Source organism: Triticum aestivum, chromosome 6B (assembly GCF_018294505.1).
Source record: "Triticum aestivum cultivar Chinese Spring chromosome 6B, IWGSC CS RefSeq v2.1, whole genome shotgun sequence".
NCBI classification, from domain to species: Eukaryota; Viridiplantae; Streptophyta; class Magnoliopsida; order Poales; family Poaceae; genus Triticum; species Triticum aestivum.
Genome location: NC_057810.1, coordinates 693932359 through 693954848, shown reverse-complemented (window position 1 = coordinate 693954848; position 22490 = coordinate 693932359). Strand labels below are relative to the sequence as shown.

The window sequence follows — 22490 nt, the reverse complement described above, 5'->3', positions numbered from 1 at the left end:
AATCTATAAAATTTAAAATTTGGCTTTCATTCACTTGCATTGTGTTGCATATACAAAACTAAAATTTTGCATCTTGCTGCTCAGTGTTACATATAACAATAAATTTTCAAGTGCAAACATCCTCTAAATTGTGATGACATCTTCAAAGTGATGGCATATTTATTCAAAATAATGCTGGAGACTTGTTTTTCTCAGGCCCTGCCCTCCGCTTCTGCACATTTTTTTAGTACTGTACCAAATTTAGTGCGTACAGTTTGACTGCTAGTTTGAACTAACTAGATAAAGGAATACTAACGAATGCACCAATTGTGCACATAGTTCGACCTTATCGCTGTAAGAGATACATCGTGGGAATTGAATTTCATACGCTCACTCACATGTGCAGAGTGTTTACCTGCAAGAGCAAGTCATTGAAATTTTCAACACTATACCGGTTATATTCTGAATAGTTCAGAAGCTGAAAGGGAACGCCGCCCCCGCCGCCTCCGTTCCGGGTGAGACGGGATGTTTGTTTGCATCAAGTATTTCTACAGCTTGCATGGTTGAGCAAGAAATTGGTTATTCCTAAATTTGCGGTTACAGATCGATACTATTGATTCACATATACCGAAACTTGAGGCTCAAATTCAACGCTTGAGAATAAGTTTGCATCTGCATCCAAACTGAATTGTTGTGTAACCATTCAGTCTATCATGGAGACATAACTTTGGGTTAGTATACCATTTTTTTACACCAACGAGTTCCCTGCATATATTTGAGAATGGCTAATATGACATGGTCATCTCTGTTTCACAGGCTAAGCTAAATCCAGATCAGGGGCACCTGTTTCCAGGAAGAGAATACTATAACAAATACGAGTAAGTCCTGGCCAAGGACAACAAATAGATCGGAGAGCATACATAGCTACTTAATTATGCACGAAGAAACTTCAAAAGATTCTATATAATTCAGTCAAAGAATCTGATCATAAAGTGACAATTTATCATATCCCAACAACCACACAACCAATTACATAATATTGATCCAGATCATGTGAGGTGCTACTTCTTGAGCTTGCGTTGGTTTTTCCCTTGAAGAGGAAAGAGTGATGCGGCAAAGTAAAGATAAGTATTTCCCACAGTTAGAGAACCAAGGTATCAATCCAGTAGAAGGTACATGCAAGTCTCCAATCTATGCACCCACACAAACAATCAAACAGTTGCACCCAATGCGATAAAGGGGTTGTGAAACCCTTCATGATCAATTGCAAGGATGAGATCTGGTAGAGATAGATATAAACGATTTCTAAAACGTAAAACAAAATAAAAACAAATAAGTTGTAGCAATGTATTTTTGGGGTTTTTTGGTTTATATATCTGAAAAATATATGATGGAAAATAGACTCGGGGGCCATAGGTTTCACTAGAGGCTTCTCTCTTGAAAGAAAATTACACGGTGGGTGAACAAATTAATGTCGAGCAATTGATACAAAAGCGCAAAGTTATGACGATATCCAAGGCAATGATTATGAATATAGGCATCACGTTCGTGTTAAGTAGATCGATTCCTGCCTGCATCTACTACTATTACTCCACACATCAACCGCTATCCAACATGCATCTAGAGTATAAAGTTCATAAGAACAGAGTAACACCTTAAGTAAGATGACATGATGTAGAGGGATAAACTCAAGCAATATGATGAAAACCCCATCTTTTTATTCTTGATGGCAACAATACAATACGTGCCTCGCTACCCCTACTATCTCACTGTGTGAGGACACCGCAAGATTGAAACCAAAACTAAGCACCTCTCCCATTGCAAGAAGTACCAATTTAGTTGGCCAAACCAAACAGATAATTCGAAAAGAAATACAAAGATATAAAATCATGCATACAAGAATTCAAAGGAGATTCAAATAATATTCATAAATAATCTGATCATAAATCTATAATTCATCGGATCTCGACAAACACACCGCAAAAAAGTATTACATCGGATAGAACTCCAAGAACATCAAGGAGAACATTGTGTTGAAAATCAAATAGAGAGAAAAATCCATCTCGCTACTAGCTATGGACCCGTAGGTCTGTGGTAAACTACTCACGCATCATCAGAGGGGCGATAGTGTTGATGTAGATGCCCTCCGTGATCGAATCCCCCTCCGGCAGATTGCCGGAAAAGGCTCCAAGATGGGATCTCACAGGAACAGAGACTTGCGGCTGTGGAAAAGTATTTTGGTGGAAGCTTATGTTGGTTCGGGAATATTTGGAAATTTATAGGCCAAAGATTAGGGTTAGAGGACCTCCAGGGGGCGTGCCCCTACGGCTTGTCGTTGTTGGGGAACGTAGCAGAAATTCAAAATTTTCCTACGAGTCACCAAGATCTATCTATGGAGAGACTAGCAACGAGGGGAAGGAGAGTGCATCTACATACCCTTGTAGATCGCTAAGTGGAAGCATTCAAGAGAACGGGGTTGAAGGAGTCGTACTCGTCGTGATTCAAATCACCGGAGATCCTAGCGCCGAACGGACGGCACCTCCGCGTTCAACACACGTACAACCCGGTGACGTCTCCCATGCCTTGATCCAGCAAGGAGAGAGGGAGAGGTTGAGGAAGACTCCATCCAGCAGCAGCACAACGGCGTAGTGGTGGTGGAGGAGCGTGGCAATCCTGCAGGGCTTCGCCAAGCACCGCGGGAGAGGAGAAGGGAGAGAGGTAGGGCTGCGCCAGGGAGAGGTCAAAACTACTCTATTGGCAGCCCCAAAACCCTCAAGTATATATAGGGGAGAGGGAGGGCTGCGGCCCCACCTAGGGTTCCACCCCTAGGGGCGGCGGCCAGCCCAAACCCATCTAGGGTGCGGCCAAGGGGGGGAAGAGGGGAAACTTGCCCCCCAAGTTAGGTGGGTGCGCCCCCTCTCCCAAACCCTAGGCGCCTTGGGCCCTTGTGGGGGGGGGGGGGGCGCACCAGCCCACCTGGGGCTGGTCTCCTCCCACACTTGGCCTATGCAGCCCTCCGGGGATGGTGGCCCCACTTGGTGGACCCCCGGGACCCTCCCGGTGGTCCCGGTACGTTACCGATAAAACCCGAAACTTTTCCGCTGACCAAAACAGGACTTCCCGTATATAAATCTTTACCTCCATACCATTCCGGAACTCCTCGTGACGTCCGGGATCTCATCCGGGACTCCGAACAACATTCGGTAACCACATACTAACTTCCTTTATAACCCTAGCATCATCGAACCTTAAGTGTGTAGACCCTACGGGTTCGGGAACCATGCACACATGACCGAGACGTTCTCCGGTCAATAACCAACAGCGGAATCTAGATACCCATTTTGGCTCCCACATGTTCCACGATGATCTCATCAGATGAACCACGATGTCAAGGACTCAATCGATCCCGTATACAATTCCCTTTGTCTAGCGGTATAGTACTTGCCCGAGATTCGATCGTCAGTATATCGATACCTTGTTCAATATCGTTACCGGCAAGTCTCTTTACCCGTTCCGTAACACATCATCCCGTGATCAAACCCTTGGTCATATTGTGCACATTATGATGATGTCCTACCGAGTGGGCCCAGAGATACCTCTCCGTTTACACGGAGTGACAAATCCCAGTCTCGATTCATGCCAACCCAACAGACACTTTCGGAGATACCTGTAGTGCACCTTTATAGCCACCCAGTTACGTTGTGACGTTTGTTACACCCAAAGCATTCCTACGGTATCCGGGAGTTGCATAATCTCATGGTCTAAGGAAATGATACTTGACATTAGAAAAGCTTTAGCATATGAACTACGATCTTTGTGCTAGGCTTAGGATTGGGTCTTGTCCATCACATCATTCTCCTAATGATGTGATCCCGTTATCAACGACATCCAATGTCCATGGTCAGGAAACCGTAACCATCTATTGATCAACGAGCTAGTCAATTAGAGGCTTACTAGAGACATGGTGTTGTTTATGTATCCACACATGTATCTGAGTTTCCTATCAATACAATTATAGCATGGATAATAAACGATTATCATGAACAAGGAAATATAATAATAGCTAATTTATTATTGCCTCTAGGCATATTTCCAACAGTCGTGTCCTCGTAGGTCTTCTAACCTCCTCTCCAAGTCTCGTAGGTGTCTTTTGGTCCAAGAAAAATCATCACGAATGTTTTATTCCGTTTAGACTCCGTTTCATATTCCTTTTCTGTAAAACTCAAAACTAAAGAAAAAATAGAAACTGGCACTTGCTCTAGGTTAATAGGTTAGTCCCAAAAATAATATAAAATAGCATATTGATGCATATAAAACATCCAAAATAGGTAATATAATAGCATGGAACAATCAAAAATTATAGATATGTTGGAGACGTTTTATGAGGCAACTCATGGGAATTTTGTACTAACTAGCACATATGCCGGTGCGATGCGACAGAGAGATTTTTTTGCGAGAAGCAACGATAAAGATAATTGACGTGTCATCCAAAAAAGATCTTCACACTGATAGGCGACAGAGCAAGGAGTTATGGTCTTCTCGTTGGATATGTTTGACACGAAAAATCTTGATAGTGCTGGGGTTGGTCGGCGTGGTGGCGAGCACTCAACTCATGCCTTTTTGCCTCCGGGTCTGTCTCCATTTTCGGGTTGTGCCTGCCAACTCATTTGGTGGCTACGCGGCGAACTTGGCACACGGTTGCTTCGACCACTCTATTGTAGTGCATAAATCTCGTTTTATTAGCATAATTAGGCATGAATGTCCTTACTTTTTAGGGTTTATTCTCTTTGATTATTTTAGTGCTCAAGTGCCGATAATTTTGCTCTAATTAAAACCAAACAACATATTCTCTTTTATTGGCATATGCCGACAGTTTCTTTCATTTACACTCAACCAGCATAGAACGACCATGCACTGCTAACCTATGGCCAGCGCGAGTATTTAAGAAAATAATATAGAGTCAGATTAGGAATATATATTAAAAAAATTTGAACATTCAAAAAAATATGAATTGGTGAATATTCTTGGAAATGTGAACAATTTTTTAAATCCCGAACAATCAAAAAATCCGAACAATTATTTTTTGAAAATTCCAATATTTTTGGGAAAACACGAACAAAATTAGAAACATTAATATGTTTTGAGATTCACAAATAATATTTTTAAAACATGAAAATTGTACAAAAAACACAAATATTTTTGAATTTTTGATTTTTTTAAAGGGGAACATTCAAAAAATATTTAGAAAATGTTTTCTTAGACGAAAGTATTATTTTGGTTTGTGAATATTTCACTAAAACATGAATATTTTAACATATGGAACATTTATAAAATGTAACTTTTATTAAAAAATCTCGAATACATTTTGAAAAACACAAATAGTTTCTAAAAAATGAGAAAATTTCGAAACAAGATTTTTTAAAATTTTCAAATATTTTTCAAATCAGGAACACCACTTTTGAATTCTGAATGTTTTTGAATATTTGAACAAAATTTGACATTTTGAACATTTATGTAAAAACAATTGGCAGAAAAAAATAAAGATAGAAAAAAGGAAAAGGAAATACAAAAAAAGAAGGAGAAAGGAAGAGAAAAAAATAAAAATAGAACATCAAAAAAGGGGAAACGGACCGGCCCAATCTTAGGAGCCCTGTGGCTAGTTTCAACTATTTATCGCTTGATGCAGGAAATAAGCTCTTCCCAACTGCGTGGGCAATAATAAATGGGCTGGCTTTGTTGGGCCGGAGCACACATGGCCCAATTACGGAATTCTGGACAAACATTTGTTCTTTTCTAGCGGATTGACGCACAAAAGTTTAGTACCACCTCGGATACAAAAAAAATCTTCTTGACGGTGAACGGATGAAAAAATTGAAGAAATGCGCCTTGCTTTTTTAGTAAAAAGGTATAGAATCACAAGAGAGAGAGAGAGAGAGGATGTCATCTAGCTACTGCTATGGACCCTAAGGTCCTGTGGAAACTACTCACACATGGTCATGGTGGCTACTCACACAATGACTCAATTCTCGAAAACTATCTGCTCCAACCCTCTTAAAAAAGTTCACTTTAATGAGACCAAAAGTGATTTTATAGTACGAGGAAAGCATGTAGACAATATTAAAAAGTGAAACATAAACGTCAATTAGATGAAGAAGGAAATACAAATCAGAAGAAAAGTGAAAAGGAAAAATAATAAATAGAATGAAAAAAACATAAAGGAAATCGGCAGATGGGTCAGGCCATCACTGTGCGACACTCGATCTGGTCTGGTTTAGTCCCACCTCGCTAGCGAGAGAGGCGGAGGTGGGAGAGCTGGTGTATATAACTAGCCCATGGAGCACCGGTGCAACTTAAATACCTAGACGGGGTTTACGACTGATCAAGAAGGGTCGTGGCCTAGATCAACGGCTCACATTGCACTTGGCGAGCATGTTGGTCTATCATCTCCCCAATTGGGAGAATGGACGTCAAAATTTATGGTAGAGGGGGTATGCGCTCGCGCGACCCCTGCCAATCCATCAAAATTAAACTTTAGAATTTCATCATTGCAGCTATGCACGTTTTGCAAGTTGCTTCTACTTGGTCAAGCAAGTATACATGGTATTTTTTTGCTATTAATAGTTTTGCAATGCCAAGAATTTCCAAAACATACAACTCTATGTGAGTGTGGCCACATGAATTTTGTAGCCAGCCAATTAGTAGCCAATATTTCGGCCAATACCAAACTTTAACACTAAACCAAGCAAGTTTTCAATGGTATATCGAATAGCGGTATTACAAATCTGATTTGATTCACCATATTCCTTGCGAAGAAATCTTCAAAACAAGTCAAGGCCCTAGACTGTGATAAATAGGTAGTTAGCTTAATCATGGACTTGCGATGTGACCAGTAACTTACGGGAAGCAATACCATTCTTCAGCTAGGCAATGTTCGCTACTCCCTCTCTCTTAGTTTACAAGGCATGCCCGTACCCCTAGGTCGTCAATTTAACCAACTTAATACAAGTCATATATTACAAAAAATATACCAATATAAACTTCAGATGTTCTATTTTCAAAAGATATAATTTTGTGTTATATAAACTTCAGACGTTCGCTAAAAAGGCAACGAGACTATGAAGAGTATAATTTGTTCCACAAGAAAAAAGAGATTTTTATTCTGATTCTTGCGAAGATCGAACAATCTGTAGTCAAATTATTTGGCAATTAGCAAATAAAGTTCATGCTTTTCAAATAGGTGGGCCATTGATGGAGTTGAATGATGGAGTTGAATTACGCGTCACATGGGCTTCCACCACCACCAACCACCCCGACATAAAACCACACACGAAAATACTCCACTAATCCTGCGCTCCTCCTCCAAAGCACTTCTCCACCGTTCCTCCCACTCTCAAAAGAACCCCCTTTCTCATTTCTTTTCAAAATCATCGCACAACACGCGCGTCGGCCCCTTGGAGCCGTTCCAAATCCCTCACCGCCCTCTCCCTCCTCCTTGTTCCCCAATTCTCGGATCCTGAACCCCTCCTGCTGCTCGCTATGACACGTGCCCACCCAATGTTTGACCGAAATCCGGCCAAGCGGCAGAGAAGATGTATGCGGTGAAGGGCAGCGTGCGGTTGGAGTTGGTGCATTTCGACAAGATCACGACGCGTCTCAAGAAGCTTGCATACGGCCTCAACCAGAACCACCACGACCCTGCGCTCGTCGCGTAGAAGGCCTGCGCCGGCATCTACAGGGGCATCACCACCTCCAAGCTCGACAAAATCGTCGCCAAGGTCATCACCGTCATGAGTGCCTCCCACCCCGATTACGCCCCCGATAACCCAATCCCCCTCTCCTCGACTTGTCCCCGGCTGTGTGGCAATCATCAAGCGTCTTGTACACTCAACAGAGGCGGTGCGTCGCGAGATGGCGTGCTCTGCATAACTGGATGAAAGTTGGGCGCCACCATCATGATGGTGCTTGACATTGGTGGCGGCGACCACTTATTCACCAGAGTGGATGGAGTCACGCACGCGAGGAGTGGACAAGATGCCCCCAAGCACAACTGAGGCAGGATACAAGTGGAGGATGTACTCACTACACGAATTTGTGGTGGTCATTGCGCGTGGCAGTAAGATCGATGGGGGCATGATGCATCCGTGTAGGATCCAACGTTGTCCGGGGGAGAGGAACCAGGAGGCCCAGGCACAAGTTTCCTCGACTTGCCTCTAAAATTGCCTTACCGGGCGCTCCCAATGGCTCCATTCTCAAAGGATGTCTGCTCCAACCTCATCAAAACAAAATTCACTTTAATGACACCAACAAGGAATTTTTTTAATAGTAAAAGTATGAGAAAAAACATGTAGACAATGTTAAAAAGTGAACTATAAACGCCAATTAGATGAAAAGAAGAAAATACAAATGAGAAGAAAAGTGAAAAGGAAAATAATAAATTGAAAAGTAAGAAAAGAAGAAACAAACAAACATAAAAATATGAAACATGGGTCGGGCCATAACCGTAAGACGCTCTGTTTGGTTTAGTACCACCTCGCTAGCGAGAGGAGGCGGGGGTGAGAGAGCCGTTGTATATAACTGCCCCCAAGGCATCATTGCAACTTACATACTTGAACGGGGTTTATGACAGATCAAGAAGGGGTGTGGCCTAGATCAACGACTCATGAATGTTGCAGACCCATTGACTAAGCATCTTCCACGAGCAAAACATGATCAACACCAAGACTCCATGGGTGTTAGAATCATTACTATGTAATCTAGATTACTGACTCTAGTGCAAGTGGGGGACTGAAGGAAATATGCCCTAGAGGCAATAATAAAGTTGTTATTTATATTTCCTTATATCATGATAAATGTTTATTATTCATGCTGCAATTGTATTGACCGAAAACTTAGTACATGTGTGAATACATAGACAAAACAAAGTGTCCCTAGTATGCCTCTACTTGACTAGTTCGTTAATCAAAGATGGTTATGTTTTCTGACCATAGACATGTGTTGTCATTTGATGAACGGAATCACATCATTAGAGAATGATGTGACGGACAAGACCCGCCCGTTAGCTTATCATATTGATCATTAAGTTTTATTGCTATTGCTTTCTTCATGACTTATACATGTTCCTCTGACTATGAGATTATGCAACTCCCGAATACCGGAGGTGTGCTATAAAGATGCTCTACAGGTGTCTCCGAAGGTGTTTCTTGGGTTGGCATAGATCGAGAATAGGATTTGTCACTCTGTGTATCGGAGAGGTATCTCTGGGCCCTCTCGGTAATGCTCATCACTATAAGCCTTGCAAGCAATGTGACTAATGAGTTAGCTGCGAGATGAAGCATTATGGAATGAGTAAAGAGACTTGCCGGTAACGAGATTGAACTAGGTATGGTGATATCGACAATCGGATCTCGGGCAAGTAACATACCGATGACAAAGGGAACAACGTATGTTGTTGTGCGGTTTGACCAATAAATATCTTCATATAATATGTAGGAACCAATATGAGCATCCAGGTTCCTTTTGGTTATTGATCGGAGATGTGTCTCGATCATGTTTACATAGTTCTCGAACCCGTAGGTCCGCACGCTTAACGTTCGATGATGATTTGTATTATGAGTTATGTGTTTTGGTGACCTAAGTTTGTTCGGAGTCTCGGATGAGATCATGGACATGACGAGGAGTCTCGAAATGGTCAAGAGGTAAACATTGATATATTGGAAGGTTATGTTCGGACACCAAAATAGTTTCAGAGAGGTTCCGACATTTTTCGGAGTACAGTGAGGTTACCGGAACCCCCCGGAAAGTTAATGGGCCTACATGGGCCTTAGTGGAGAGAGGAGGCAGCGGCCAGGAGGTGGCGCCCCCCCTCCCAGGCCCAATTCGAATTGGACAAGGGGTGGGGGCGCGGCCCCCCTTTTTCCTTCTCCCTCTCCACTTCTTTCCCCCTTTCCAACTCCGAAAAAGGAAGGGGGAATCCTACTAGGGCGAGGAGTCCTAGTAGGACTCCCCCCTGGCGCGCCCCCTCTAGGCCGGCCGCCCCCCTCCCCTCATTTATATACGTGGGTAGGGGGCACCCCAAAGGCACATCAATTGTTGTCTTAGCCGTGTGCGGTGCCCCCCTTCCAGAGTTTACTCCTTCGGTCATAGCGTCATAGTGCTTAGGCGAAGCCCTGCGCGGATCACATCACCAACACCGTCACCACACCGTCGTGTTGACGGAACTCTCCCTCGACCCTCTACTGGGTCAAGAGTTCGAGGGACGTCATCGAGCTGAACGTGTGTTGAACACGGAGGTGCCGTATGTTTGGTACTTGGATCGGTTGGACCGTGAAGATGTTCGACTACATCAACCGCATTAACCTAACGCTTACGCTTTCGGTCTACCAGGGTACGTGGACACACTCTCCCCCTCTTGTTGCTATGCATCTCCTAGATAGATCTTGCGTGAGCATAAGATTTTTTTTAAAATTGCATGCTACATTCCCCAATAGTAAGGACGCGTTTGGTTGCTCAGATTAGGCCTAGCCGGGCTCGCAAGGGAAGAAAACAGGTTGTTTGGTTGCCTGGCCTGTATCAGAATCTTGGCCCGCACAAACCTTAAAGCAGTCCTCAGTGAGGCCCGCTAGGAACGGCTGAATCGGCCGTTTCCAGCAAGCCAAGCCCGATAAATGCATGGGAGGGGAACACGGCGCTGATCTCCCGCGCCCACGGAGAGAGCTCGTGCGTCTCTGAAAGAGCTGTGGGATGAGTTGGCGTCACCGCTGCCGATTCGGTTGCCCTATATAGCCAACCTCCGCGCAGCAAAAAAAACTCCCCCTCGCCATTTCCCTCTCTCGAGCTTTCCCTACGGCGGGATCCACATCAATGATGAGGTAAACTGCGCTACTGCTCTGGCCATCGCTTGATGGCGGTGACGATTCGACTCCTCCCCTTCTCCGACATGTTCAGCGCCTCATTCGCGACTGCTTTGATGATGTCTGTGAGTTCATTCACCCCCTTCTCTCTACTAGTTCTAGCTTGATCTGTGGGCATGTAGCAGTGTTAGATCTGTGACCATGTTGTAGCATTATACATCACTAATCTGTGTGAGTGTAACGCGAGTATGTGTGCTAGTTTGTTGAACTCCCTACTATGATTTGAGTTGTTGTGTTGAACTAGATCATCTGTCTATGCATGTGGTAGTGCTTGTTTGATCTGTCCATATGTAGTGTTCGTTCATACTGTTAGTGTTTAATTTAGTGGTAGTTCGTATTGTCCATGTGTAGTGTGTTGTGGTCTTCATGATGCTTACACTTGTAAGACATGAAGACACAAGAGTTTAATCAGGCCCTAGTCCTGTCCTAGAGCCAGTTCCTGGCGTCCTACGTCGAGGAGTCCCAGCCTCCCATCCGCCAGATGCCTCCTGGTTCAAATGTTTTTGAGGTGTCGGATACGGTTCCTCAATTTGTGGCTTCAACATTTGTGTTGGCTCAGCCCAATGTTGCAGTTCATGTTGCTGCTCGAAAGGCATCCACAAAGGATAATAAGGACGGCAGGGGCAATCCCATGAAGTGGCAGCCATTCCTATCGATGTTCGTGCTTAACAGGCTATGTGGGATCATAGCTAGTGGGGTCAGGACTGACAAGGGCTTCAAGGAGGTGCACTTGAACACTGTTGCAAAGTAGGTGTTCAACTTTTGTGGACATGAGGCCACCTCGACTCAGGTATACAACCACCTCAGGAAGTGGAGAGCGAGGTGGATCATGGTGTACAAGATCAGAGACCTGAGCGAGGCTTCATGGGATCAGGACATTTGCTCGATCCTTTTGGAGGTAGAGCACTACCAAGGCCACACCGCGGTTAGCTCGCTCACCATGACATTCTAAGTCACCACGTGTTTAAGCCTATGTAGCATGTCATTCTAACTAACCACTATGATGTGTTTCTTTCTTAGACTCACCCCCAAGCACGCATAGCTCACCAGTGGAAAAAAAAGCCTAGCTATGGCGTGCCAAAACCAGCCTTGCTGGCGTATACGCCCAACACCATTAATATGGCGCTAGTGAAAATATTTAGTGATGGGGTTGGCAGACACGTCAGTAGTATTTTAGTACTGATGGCGTGTCACGTGGCTAACGCCAACAATATATCGTGTTATATATGGCGTTTATTGTGAACCAACGCCAACAATTTGTATTTTCTAGTAGTAAAAAATATATACCCAGCTATTAGTATATGTGTAGCCATTTAAACTTCTAGTGGTAACTTCAAATCCACAAACATTAGTGATCAACTAGCTAGCTAGCTACAAGCAAAAGTGATCCGCTAGCTAACTACCTACATATATGCACACATTACATGTCTCGACGATGAAGAATGATCTTCATCTCATGCAACTTGTTCATGTTGCTCTGTCCCTCCTTTCTATAATGGACTCTGAGGGTCTTCAGTTCCGCCCTCTCGGCCTTCAGGAGCCGTATCTCCTTCTTCATAGACTCGGTCTTGGTGACCAGTTTGTCCTTCTGGTCGATGAGCTTCAATTTCTGTTGCAGTTTAAGCATGACAACTCTGTTGCATTTCAGTTCTTGTCAGAAAATTGCCGTGCTTATGCAAACACAAATTTTCATCTTTATCATTCTCGTGACAATTAAGGCCCAATTCTTTTGGCCGATTCTCGCATAATCTTGAGAATCGACCCTCCACCCAACTTCTCTCGGAACCTTGAACTCATATTTTTTTACAATCCTAACTAGGATGCCATCAAAATGGGAGAATTAGCCAAAAGAACGGGGCCTAAAGATACCATCAAAATGTTCGTAATTGCCATCCCTCCCAGCGAACGTTCGTTTGCCGGAGAATTAACAGGTGGGAGTACCATTATCTCTACTCCTAATGGAGCAGTTGGTGAATAGTCTCGATGGTTTATTCTTGCTGGGTTTTTTTCTCTCCTCCCACCACCCCCTCCCATCCTGGTCCATCGGTTTATTTTTCTCTCCACACTTTTTTACAACTAGGACTTTCCTAACGTATAACAAATCACGGATCTAACTTCCTTAAATTATTCATATCAATCGATTCCTTTTATTGGTTCAATTTGTCTTAGGAAACAAATAACAAATTTTTAAGAAACAAATAATAGATTTGAATCTAACTTTCCTAACTTATCTAAATCAATCGATTTCTCTCATTAGTGAAATTTGGTTTAGGAAACAAATAACAGACACGTCATAAACTTTCCTCCCAATAAATAGTTTCTTAACATTTGCAAACTTTCCTAATCAGACACGTCACAAACGGGCAGGCACTGATATCATGTTACCAAACAGTAAAACCCCATTTGCATAGAAATTAGTTCAAAATCCTAACTTTCCTAAATTTCTACCTTTCCTTGATAACATCCAATATTTCCTATGTTTTCCACCTATTGAAGGGAATCACCACTCCATCAATATTAACATTTTTTTGGAATGAGATCTCCGGGTTATGATTTTTTTGCGATTCTTTCCAATTGTGACCTCTCCTTTCGCTCCGGCTCCTTCTCGCATAATCACCTCCACCACAGCCAGCTGACGCCACCCTAGACCTCTTGCCTCTCCACACCTTCTCCGCCACCTCCTCCTCGTACTCCATTGACAATCCCTCCGTCACGTTTGTCCACGGCGGTGTCGAGGGCATGGCGCAACAGCGTACCAGTGGTAGAGCAGCGCATAGCAGCAGAAAGAAGCACACAGCAGGCGAGGCGAGCGACGATGGTGGAGGGTAGAGATGCGGCCGGCGTGGCTAAGGGGGTGGCCGGCAGAAGATGGCCGCGACAGGAGGCGGCGCAAGGCAGGGGCGCGACAGCGGGGCGAGCGAAGGGATAGGCGATGGCAGACGGGGCGAGCGCAACCAGCGAGAGTGTGACGCGTGGCCAGGGTGTGCGTCGCGCGGGGCACAGTGGTGCGGTGGCTGTGGCGAGTGTGATGGCAACGACGGGCACGATGGACGCGGTGTGGCACGTGCGTGGGCATGGAGAGCCAGAGAGGGAGTGGCCCCGCGGGCACGGAAGAAGAGCTGAAGGCTCAGGCATGGGCGCGCATAGGAGCGGGCATGTGCCACGGGGTCAATTCGAGGAGCCCAGTGGCTACCCCTGCAATCGCCATGGCGGACGGCGGTTCTCGGCCACGGCGAAATACCTAACGAGAGCAAACGAGAGGGGAAACTGGGGAAAGGCAAGAGGAGATCACGATGGTGTCAATGGCACCCTAGGGAAAGATAGGGGAGCTCGGGGCGGCGCGGATCGAACGGCAATGTCGCTGTGGCTGAAGGTTGAGGAAGACGGCAACGACGTCGATCTGGGGGTGTTGGACTTGATCTTGTTGGCGCAGACGAAGTAGTGGAGGCATTCGGAGCTCCTCGACAAGCTCCTAGCCAGCAGGGAGGGCAGTGGCCGTGTGGACGGGGTCGATCATGGTGGCCGTGGCATCTGACTTCGTCCAAATCATCGGGATTGAGCGAGCGAGGAGGAGAAGTGGATCTGGGAGGGGGCGTCGAGGAGGAGGCCATGGGGGCAGGGAAGGCAGGGCGTCACCGTTATCCATTCCCCTTCGATGCCGACGAGGTGGTCGGGCGGGAGCCCGACTCTGTAGCGACGAGCTCGGGGAATAGGAGAAGACGACCGTGTGGGGACTGGACCACTAGGCCGGTTCGGTGGCAAGGCCCGGGGGGTAGGGGGAATCCCTTTTCACCGTCCTTTTGATTTTAATGTATTCTAATCCGTTTCTCCTTTTTAACACCGTTTTCTAATTATTCTTATATCAACAAAATGGATTTTGTTAATTGTGAAACTATGCACACAATTCGAGCACAATATTTTTAGGTGGCACAAAAAGTTTGGGGCCAAAAGGAAATACATAAAATTAGGTTTATATTTAATTGATTATTTTAACTACTGTTGGACCTCTTATTAATTTAACAAGATTTAATTTTTGGGTCAAATAATATTGGGCTCAACATGTCAAAGATAAGTGGAATTTATAGAATATGGTGAACATTTTAGTTTTACTGTTTGACGAAATAATTTATTTGACTTTATTTTAGGTTTGAATTGGGCTTTGATTTTTATCAAGTGGCAATTTGGTTTAGCAAGCCTGATGACATGACATCATTAGGGGGAGGTCACTGTAGCTAACGACTTGAGGTGTTACATAATCTTCCCATTTCTGAAATTTCATTGTTAAATGATTGGGGAATATATGATGTCTACTACACAACCTTCTTCTTGTAGACGTTGTTGGGCCTGCAAGTGCACATGTTTATAGGACAGTAGCAAATTCCCTCAAGTGGATGACCTAAGGTTTATCAATCCGTAGGAGGCGTAGGATGAATATGGTCTCTCTCAAACAACCCTGCAACCAAATAACAAAGAGTCTCTTGTGTCCCCAACACACCCAATACAATGATAAATTGTATAGGTGCACTAGTTCGACAAAGAGATGGTGATACAAGTGCAAAATAGATAGTAGATATAGGTTTTGTAATCTGAAATAATAAAAACAACAAAGTAACTAATGATAAAAGTGAGCGTAAACGGTATTGCAATGATAAGAAACAAGGCCTAGAGTTCATACTTTCACTAGTGCAAGTTTTCTCAACAATAATAATATAGATAAATCATATAACAAGCCCTCAAGATGCAACAAAGAGTCACTCCAAAGCCACTAATAGCGGAGAACAAACGTAGAGATTATGGTAGGGTACGAAACCACCTCAACGTTATTCTTTCGGATCGATCTATAAAAGAGTTCGTAATAGAATAACACCTTAAGACACAAATCAACCAAAACCCTAATGTCACCTAGATACTCCATTGTCACTTCAAGTATCTGTGAGCATGATTATACGATATGCATCACACAATCTCAGATTCATCCAACCAACACAAAAACACTTCAAAGAGTGCCCCAAAGTTTATATCGAAGAGTCAAGAACATATGCCAACCCCTATGCATAGGTTCCCAATGTCACGAAACCCGCAAATTAATCACCAAAAGATACATCAAGTGGCACATGATATCCCACGAAATTCCTGAAAACAAGCGAGCAAAATTCACGCTTTTCAAATCCGGCCGGCCACGGACGGAGCCGACGGAGGACACAACGCGCTCCCCCGCTCCCACTCTGACTGAAACGTGGGGCCCCGCTCCCACACAAGCACCCACGCAGTCACCACCAACCTTCCCCACCCAAAATCGCGCGCGAAAATCCCCCCCCGCTCCCGCGCTGCTCCTCCAAACCGCTCCCCCCTCCTCCCGCCCCCGCTCCCAAAAGCGCCCCCTTTCCCTCCGTCCTTCCAAAACCACCGGCGATCCCCCCAGGCCGTTCCGAACCCCTCGCCGCGCGCCTCTCCCCCCACCCCCCCCCCCCCCCCCCCCCCCCGGCTCCCGCGCCCGCGCCGCCTGCTGCCTGCCGCGACCCGCGCCCGCCACGTGTTCGACGGAAGGCCCGGCCGGGCGGCGCCATGTACGTGGTGAAGCGCGACGGGCGGCAGGAGGCCGTCCACTTCGACAAGATCACGGCGCGGCTCAAGAAGCTCGCCTACGGCCTCAGCCAGGACCACTGCGACCCCGTCCTCGTCGCGCAGAAGGTCTGCGCCGGCGTCTACCGGGGCGTCACCACCTCCCAGCTCGACGAGCTCGCCGCCGAGACCGCCGCCGCCATGACCGCATCCCACCCCGACTACGCATCGGTAACCCACCCCCCCTCTCTCCCTCTCCCTCTCCCAATCCCCTGCCCAGCCGCTTCGGTGATTATTAACTTATTATTGGTTCTGCCGTTCCTTTGCGCCGTGCAGCTGGCGGCCAGGATCGCCGTCTCCAACCTGCACAAGAACACCATGAAGTCCTTCTCAGAGACGTGCGTGCCTTTCTTTCTTTCTCGTGTACAGGAGGAAATTCCTGATGATACCTTTTTTCTTCTTCTGATGATCAGTGTTGTGACGTGGCTGTGTTGCTCTCTGTATGCAGGGTGAAGGTCATGTATACACATTTCAACGAGAGGTCTGGGCTGATGGCTCCCCTGATCGCTGATGACGTCTACGAGATCATCATGAAGGTGCGGTCTAGATGCTAACCGTGCCTTTTGTGGGAACATGCCCTATTCCCCTGTCATTTAGATTACCTGGGTCCTTTGACTATATATCGTAACTAAGGAGATTGTAGATTTAAGATGCTAAACATGATCACCTGGTACTCTGGCAAAGTTGGGATTTGGCTAGTTATTCTGGCCGCACTGACATAAGTAGCTGGCTGTTCATGTTAGTGTTGCAATTTGCAACACTTTTTCTGTACTTATTATTCATTTTAGTTTGTTGGCGAGTCTGTCCTTAATCTGACTCTTTTGTTACATAGTTACGTGTCTTGTGCATTGATAGTTTTAGTCTTTTAGATGCTTCATTTCATATGAGAGTATCTGTGTTGTTAACTGATATACTATAGTGTTACCTTTCTAAAAAAACAGATGTACAATGTTACTTATGGAATTTCTGATTGCTGTATCATTTCTGAATGCTACTCGCTTGTAACATGTTAAACATGATCGCCTGGCACTCTGGCAAACTTGTGAATTGGTTAGCTATTTAGTCTGCACTGACATGAGTAGCTGGTTGTTCATGTGTTGTGTTGCAATTTGCAATGCCGTGCTTACTGTTTTTTCGTTTTAGTTGGTTGATAATTTTGTCCTTATTTAGACCATTTTGTTACATTGTTTTCCGGCCGTCTTGTGCATTGATAGTTTTTGGATGCTTCATTTCATATTGGTGTATGTGTGCTGTTCATTGATATACAATATTACTTCTGTGAAAAAACAAAACAGATATACTGATGGAATTTCTGATTGCTGTATCATTTCAGAATGCTACACGCCTGGACAGTGAGATAATTTATGATAGAGACTTTGACTACGATTTCTTTGGTTTTAAGACACTTGAGAGGTCTTATCTACTGAAAGTTGGTGGGAAGGTTGTGGAAAGACCACAACATATGTTAATGAGGGTTTCTGTTGGGATACACAAGGATGATATTGAGTCTGCTGTCAAAACATACCACATGATGTCTCAGCGCTGGTTTACTCATGCTTCCCCAACCCTTTTCAATGCTGGCACTCCAAGGCCTCAAGTACTGCACCTTTGACCATAATTGAATTGAGCGTTGATGGTTAAGCTGTGTATTCATATTCCTATTATTTGTGATGCAGTTAAGCAGCTGCTTTCTGGTCTGCATGAAAGACGATAGCATTGAGGGAATTTATGATACTCTCTCGGAATGCGCTTCCATAAGCAAATCTGCTGGAGGGATTGGTGTCTCAATTCACAACGTTCGGGCTACTGGGAGTTACATTCGTGGAACTAATGGAACTTCTAATGGAATTGTACCCATGCTACGTGTTTTCAATGACACTGCACGCTATGTTGATCAAGGCGGAGGCAAGAGAAAAGGTAAGTAGCATCAGTTACTCAGTTAGTCTGACCACGTTTACATACTCTTAAGGATTCCTCACAGATTCCTGTTTTTATAGGTGCATTTGCTATATACTTGGAGCCTTGGCATGCTGATATTTATGAGTTCCTTGATTTGAGAAAGAACCATGGAAAGGTAAATGTTCTTGAAGTAACGCGTAACACACTTTGAGACAGAGATACTAGAAACTTATTACCAGTTTGGATTTAATTTTTCAGCATTTGATCACGACCGTCACGCTATGACCTTATACTTACCCCATCTCACCCTCATTATGTGTAATTTACAGGAGGAGAATCGTGCCAGGGATCTTTTCTACGCTCTCTGGATTCCTGATTTATTCATGGAAAGGGTGCAAAAAAATGAGCAATGGTCATTATTTTGTCCCAGTGAAGCTCCAGGTTTGGCTGATTGCTGGGGAGATGAGTTTCAGAATCTGTACAACAAATATGAAAGAGAAGTAAGCTGGACTAGATGTTACATATTTCTTGAAGTGACGAAACATGTACTAATAACATAGCTACGTGATTTCAGGGAAAAGCAAAGAAAATTGTTTCAGCACAGTCCCTCTGGTTTGAAATTTTGAAAGCACAGATAGAAACTGGAACACCATATATGCTTTATAAGGTTTGTTTAAATTTTGCAAGTCCCTGAACACCTGCTTTCTCTTCCAATGGTTTGGCTTAAAAAGTCCTTGATGATGATGTGCAGGACAGTTGCAACAGAAAAAGTAATCAACAAAATCTGGGCACAATTAAGTCTTCCAACTTGTGCACAGAGATAGTTGAGTTCACAAGTCCTGATGAAACTGCTGTGTGCAATCTGGCATCAATTGCTTTGCCACGTTTTGTAAGAGAAAAGGTATGTGCTGATGACTGCTGAGTCTGTTCGTTAGCGGTTGTAACCTGGCAATGTGCGTGCATTACTTGACCCTGTACATTTTATGTTTCAGGGTGTTCCGATAGAGTCCCATCCAGCTAAGCTTGTTGGCAGCATTGGGTCAAAAAATAGATACTTCGACTTCGATAAATTAGCTGAGGTTTGCCCGGGTCATCTTTATTGTGGGATCCTGTCCCGTTAGTCTGAATGCCAACTAACAAATTGTTGAATATATGACAGATTACTTCAATTGTTACATGGAATCTCAACAAAATAATTGATATCAACTACTACCCAATTGAGACAGCAAGGAGGTCAAATATGAGGCACAGGCCAATTGGAATAGGTGTTCAAGGCTTAGCAGACACTTTCATTTTACTTGGCATGCCATTCGATTCACCAGAGGTACATTTTCAAGCTAATTTAATTATAGTCATTTCACTTTGTACTCTGCTGATACTCATTATGGAATTGTTTCTCAGGCCCAGCAGTTAAACAAGGATATCTTTGAGACTATCTATTATCATGCATTGAAAGCTTCTGCCGAAATTGCCGCAAAAGAAGGCCCTTATGAAACTTATGATGGCTGTCCAGTCAGCAAGGTTTGTCTGATGTCTGTAAATATACCTGTCGTTTCTGCTGAATATATGGTGTGATTATGTTGAACTATGCATTTTTTTCATATATAAATTTTAACTGATGATAGAAAACATAAAATTATTTCTGTGCTCGCCATTAATGGTAAGGTATTTAAGGAGATTTAGATTTTAGCATGATTTACTTAACAGCTATGAAGAACTAAACAACTATACCTGTGAGATAGGCCCTTCCCACTACTGATGTTCCCATCAGGTTGAGCTTAATTAATCGCTTAACTGTGAATTTGTGCTTGTGCTAGTGAAGTAAGTGTATTCATATAATGATGTTCTCTCTTGAATGGTTTGTAGTAAGATAATGGAACTCTTAGTTACAATTGGCAGGTCATTTTGTTCCTTCATAGGGTTTTAGCAGCCAATCTTATTTCTGAGGTTATTCTCAATACACTTCTTTGCAGGGCATTCTTCAACCTGATATGTGGAATGTAGTGCCATCAGACAGATGGGACTGGCCAGCTATAAGGGGGATGATTTCCAAAGTTGGGTTAAGGAACTCTCTTCTTGTGGCTCCAATGCCCACTGCTTCTACTAGTCAAATTCTTGGTAACAATGAGTGCTTTGAACCATACACGTCGAACATTTACAGTCGAAGAGTTCTAAGGTTTGCATATCTGCCCCTTGTAGTTTTGAGCCGCTGTTTGACGTACCAATGCTTAGATGCAACATAATTATTTTTCTCTTGGCAGTGGTGAGTTTGTTGTAGTGAACAAGCATCTCCTCCATGATCTGACCGAGATGGGTATCTGGTCTCCTGTCCTGAAAAACAATATTATCTACGACGATGGCTCTGTCCAAAAGATCACCGAGATCCCAGATGATCTGAAAGCAATCTACAAGTATGTGAAATACGATCATCCCACGCTTTAGTTTCACAAGGTGTTGGTTCATGCGTGTCTACTAAACTTTTCTATATAATTGAACCAGGACTGTTTGGGAGATCAAGCAGAAAACTGTTGTTGACATGGCCGTCGATCGTGGCTGCTACATCGATCAAAGTCAGAGCCTCAATATCCACATGGATCAAGCAAACTCTGGGAAGCTAACTTCTCTGCACTTCCACGCTTGGTCCAAGGTCTGCCTGTTAAAACCAATACTGCTCTAGCGCTCCGTGGTTTTACTGAAAAGTCCAACAGTTACGGTTGAATTTGTAATTTTGCATGCTAACAATGTTGTTTATGATGCTCCTTCTGCTTTTCCCTGTCATGTCATGTGCCAGGGCCTGAAAACGGGGATGTACTATCTGAGGACACGTGCTGCTGCAGATGCGATCAAATTCACAGTGGACACTAGTCTTCTCAAGGTGAATACTTCACCGAATTGCAGATCCATATTTTTCTTTTGACTCAACTGCTTGACATGATCCTTACCGTGAGCGACACTGAACGTGTAGGATAAGAAGCCTGCGAATGCCGAGGAGGAAGAGGATCTCCAGGCCAAGATGGCGCAGGTGACCTGCTCCCTGAACAACCGTGAGGACTGCTTGTCATGTGGAAGCTAGATTCGTCCGCGACACCCTATGCTAACCTATACTATCCTCTTACTGTTGGCTTGTTCGTTGGATTCGATGGTATATCTGTAGTGGTAATCTGCCTATGCATGATGAACTCTGAATTAAAAGCAAGCCTTGCTCCAGAACCTCTTTCTGTGCACTCATGCTATCGCGCCTGTATATATATGCCACCTATATATACATATATCTAAATGTATAATATTTGCCTGGAACACTTATCTTCGTTCTTGTACTGTCCAGAAGTTCTTCTGTGCTTGTCAAAACACACGGCTGTGATTGAATAGTAACTCCACAAGTTATATGCTTTTTTAAAACTTTTGGTTTGATTTTGTCCTTGCAAAAATCATCAAAGGGATAAAATGCAGAGACTCTTGACAAACTTCCAGATATTTTTCTTTGAAGCTGAACTGAACGCGGAAGAAGTATTTGGAATTTTTTTGCCCCTGAGGACATATGATCTGATTTTAGCTCTTTGATTGACGCCAATAGTGTGCTAGCAAGGCATTATGATGGTGAAGAGAAGGTTCATATAACAGCTAATCTGAATGAACGTTCGTCCGAAGACAAGGGCCGTTTTTCCTCAAGCTTGTCCATGACGTTGATGACCCTATGGCAGCTAGTGGCTAAGATCATGTGGAATTTGGCATCTACACCCCAAAGTTTGGCAGCATTGCACACACACGCTTAAGTTTTTTGCAAAGGATCCCAGCGGAACTGAGCCACGAACGATGGCGGCTGTGCTCACTAAGCCAATTTTTCCCGACCTCGAGGAGATGATTGGCTGCTAGTCGACGTAAATAGACTATGCAGGAGATGCATTTTGTGTAGGAGAGCGGAGTTAATAGCGTCCGAAAACATGGCGGCCTCGACAGAGCTGAAGCTAGAGCTGGATTTATCTAAAAACAACTGGATTATCTAAAGACTTCGAATAAGATTGGAACGGCCTAAATTAGCGAGGAGTAAACTACTGCTGGTCTTATACATATGTAAAAATA

The 22490-nt window shown here is 44.1% G+C and overlaps 1 protein-coding gene, 1 long non-coding RNA gene and 1 other non-coding gene across 3 annotated transcripts in view; 2 read left to right on the top strand and 1 right to left on the bottom strand.

Moving 5' to 3' along the window:
* The first annotated feature begins 6329 nt into the window (after window positions 1–6329).
* Window positions 6330–6490, top strand: LOC123140206 (U1 spliceosomal RNA). The gene has a single exon (XR_006469859.1). It is a non-coding gene; the product is annotated as a U1 spliceosomal RNA (small nuclear RNA).
* Window positions 6491–16353: 9863 nt separating this feature from the next.
* Window positions 16354–21709, top strand: LOC123139376 (ribonucleoside-diphosphate reductase large subunit). Its single transcript, XM_044559187.1, has 17 exons — window positions 16354–16682; window positions 16788–16849; window positions 16960–17047; window positions 17845–18108; window positions 18188–18428; window positions 18509–18585; window positions 18740–18910; window positions 18985–19077; window positions 19162–19311; window positions 19403–19489; window positions 19570–19734; window positions 19812–19931; window positions 20384–20586; window positions 20672–20821; window positions 20910–21057; window positions 21202–21285; window positions 21376–21709. The coding sequence occupies exons 1-17, from the start codon at window positions 16455–16457 to the stop codon at window positions 21481–21483; spliced, it is 2439 nt and encodes an 812-aa protein (XP_044415122.1). The 5' UTR covers window positions 16354–16454; the 3' UTR covers window positions 21484–21709.
* The window catches only part of LOC123139377 (uncharacterized), a 7155-nt gene continuing 3210 nt past the window's right edge, over window positions 18546–22490 (bottom strand). The window contains exon 2 of the long non-coding RNA XR_006469567.1: window positions 18546–18886. This is a non-coding gene — a long non-coding RNA (uncharacterized lncRNA). The remainder of the gene's footprint in view (window positions 18887–22490) is intronic.

What these genes read in the sequence shown, in the direction of transcription:
- LOC123139376 (XM_044559187.1), top strand. Translation starts at nt 16,455, where the DNA reads ATGTACGTGGTGAAGCGCGACGGGCGGCAGGAGGCCGTCCACTTCGAC. An exon ending in CCCACCCCGACTACGCATCG is followed by an intron (nt 16,683 to 16,787) that starts GTAACCCACCCC and finishes TGCGCCGTGCAG; the next exon opens with CTGGCGGCCAGGATCGCCGT. An exon ending in TGGACACTAGTCTTCTCAAG is followed by an intron (nt 21,286 to 21,375) that starts GTGAATACTTCA and finishes CTGAACGTGTAG; the next exon opens with GATAAGAAGCCTGCGAATGC.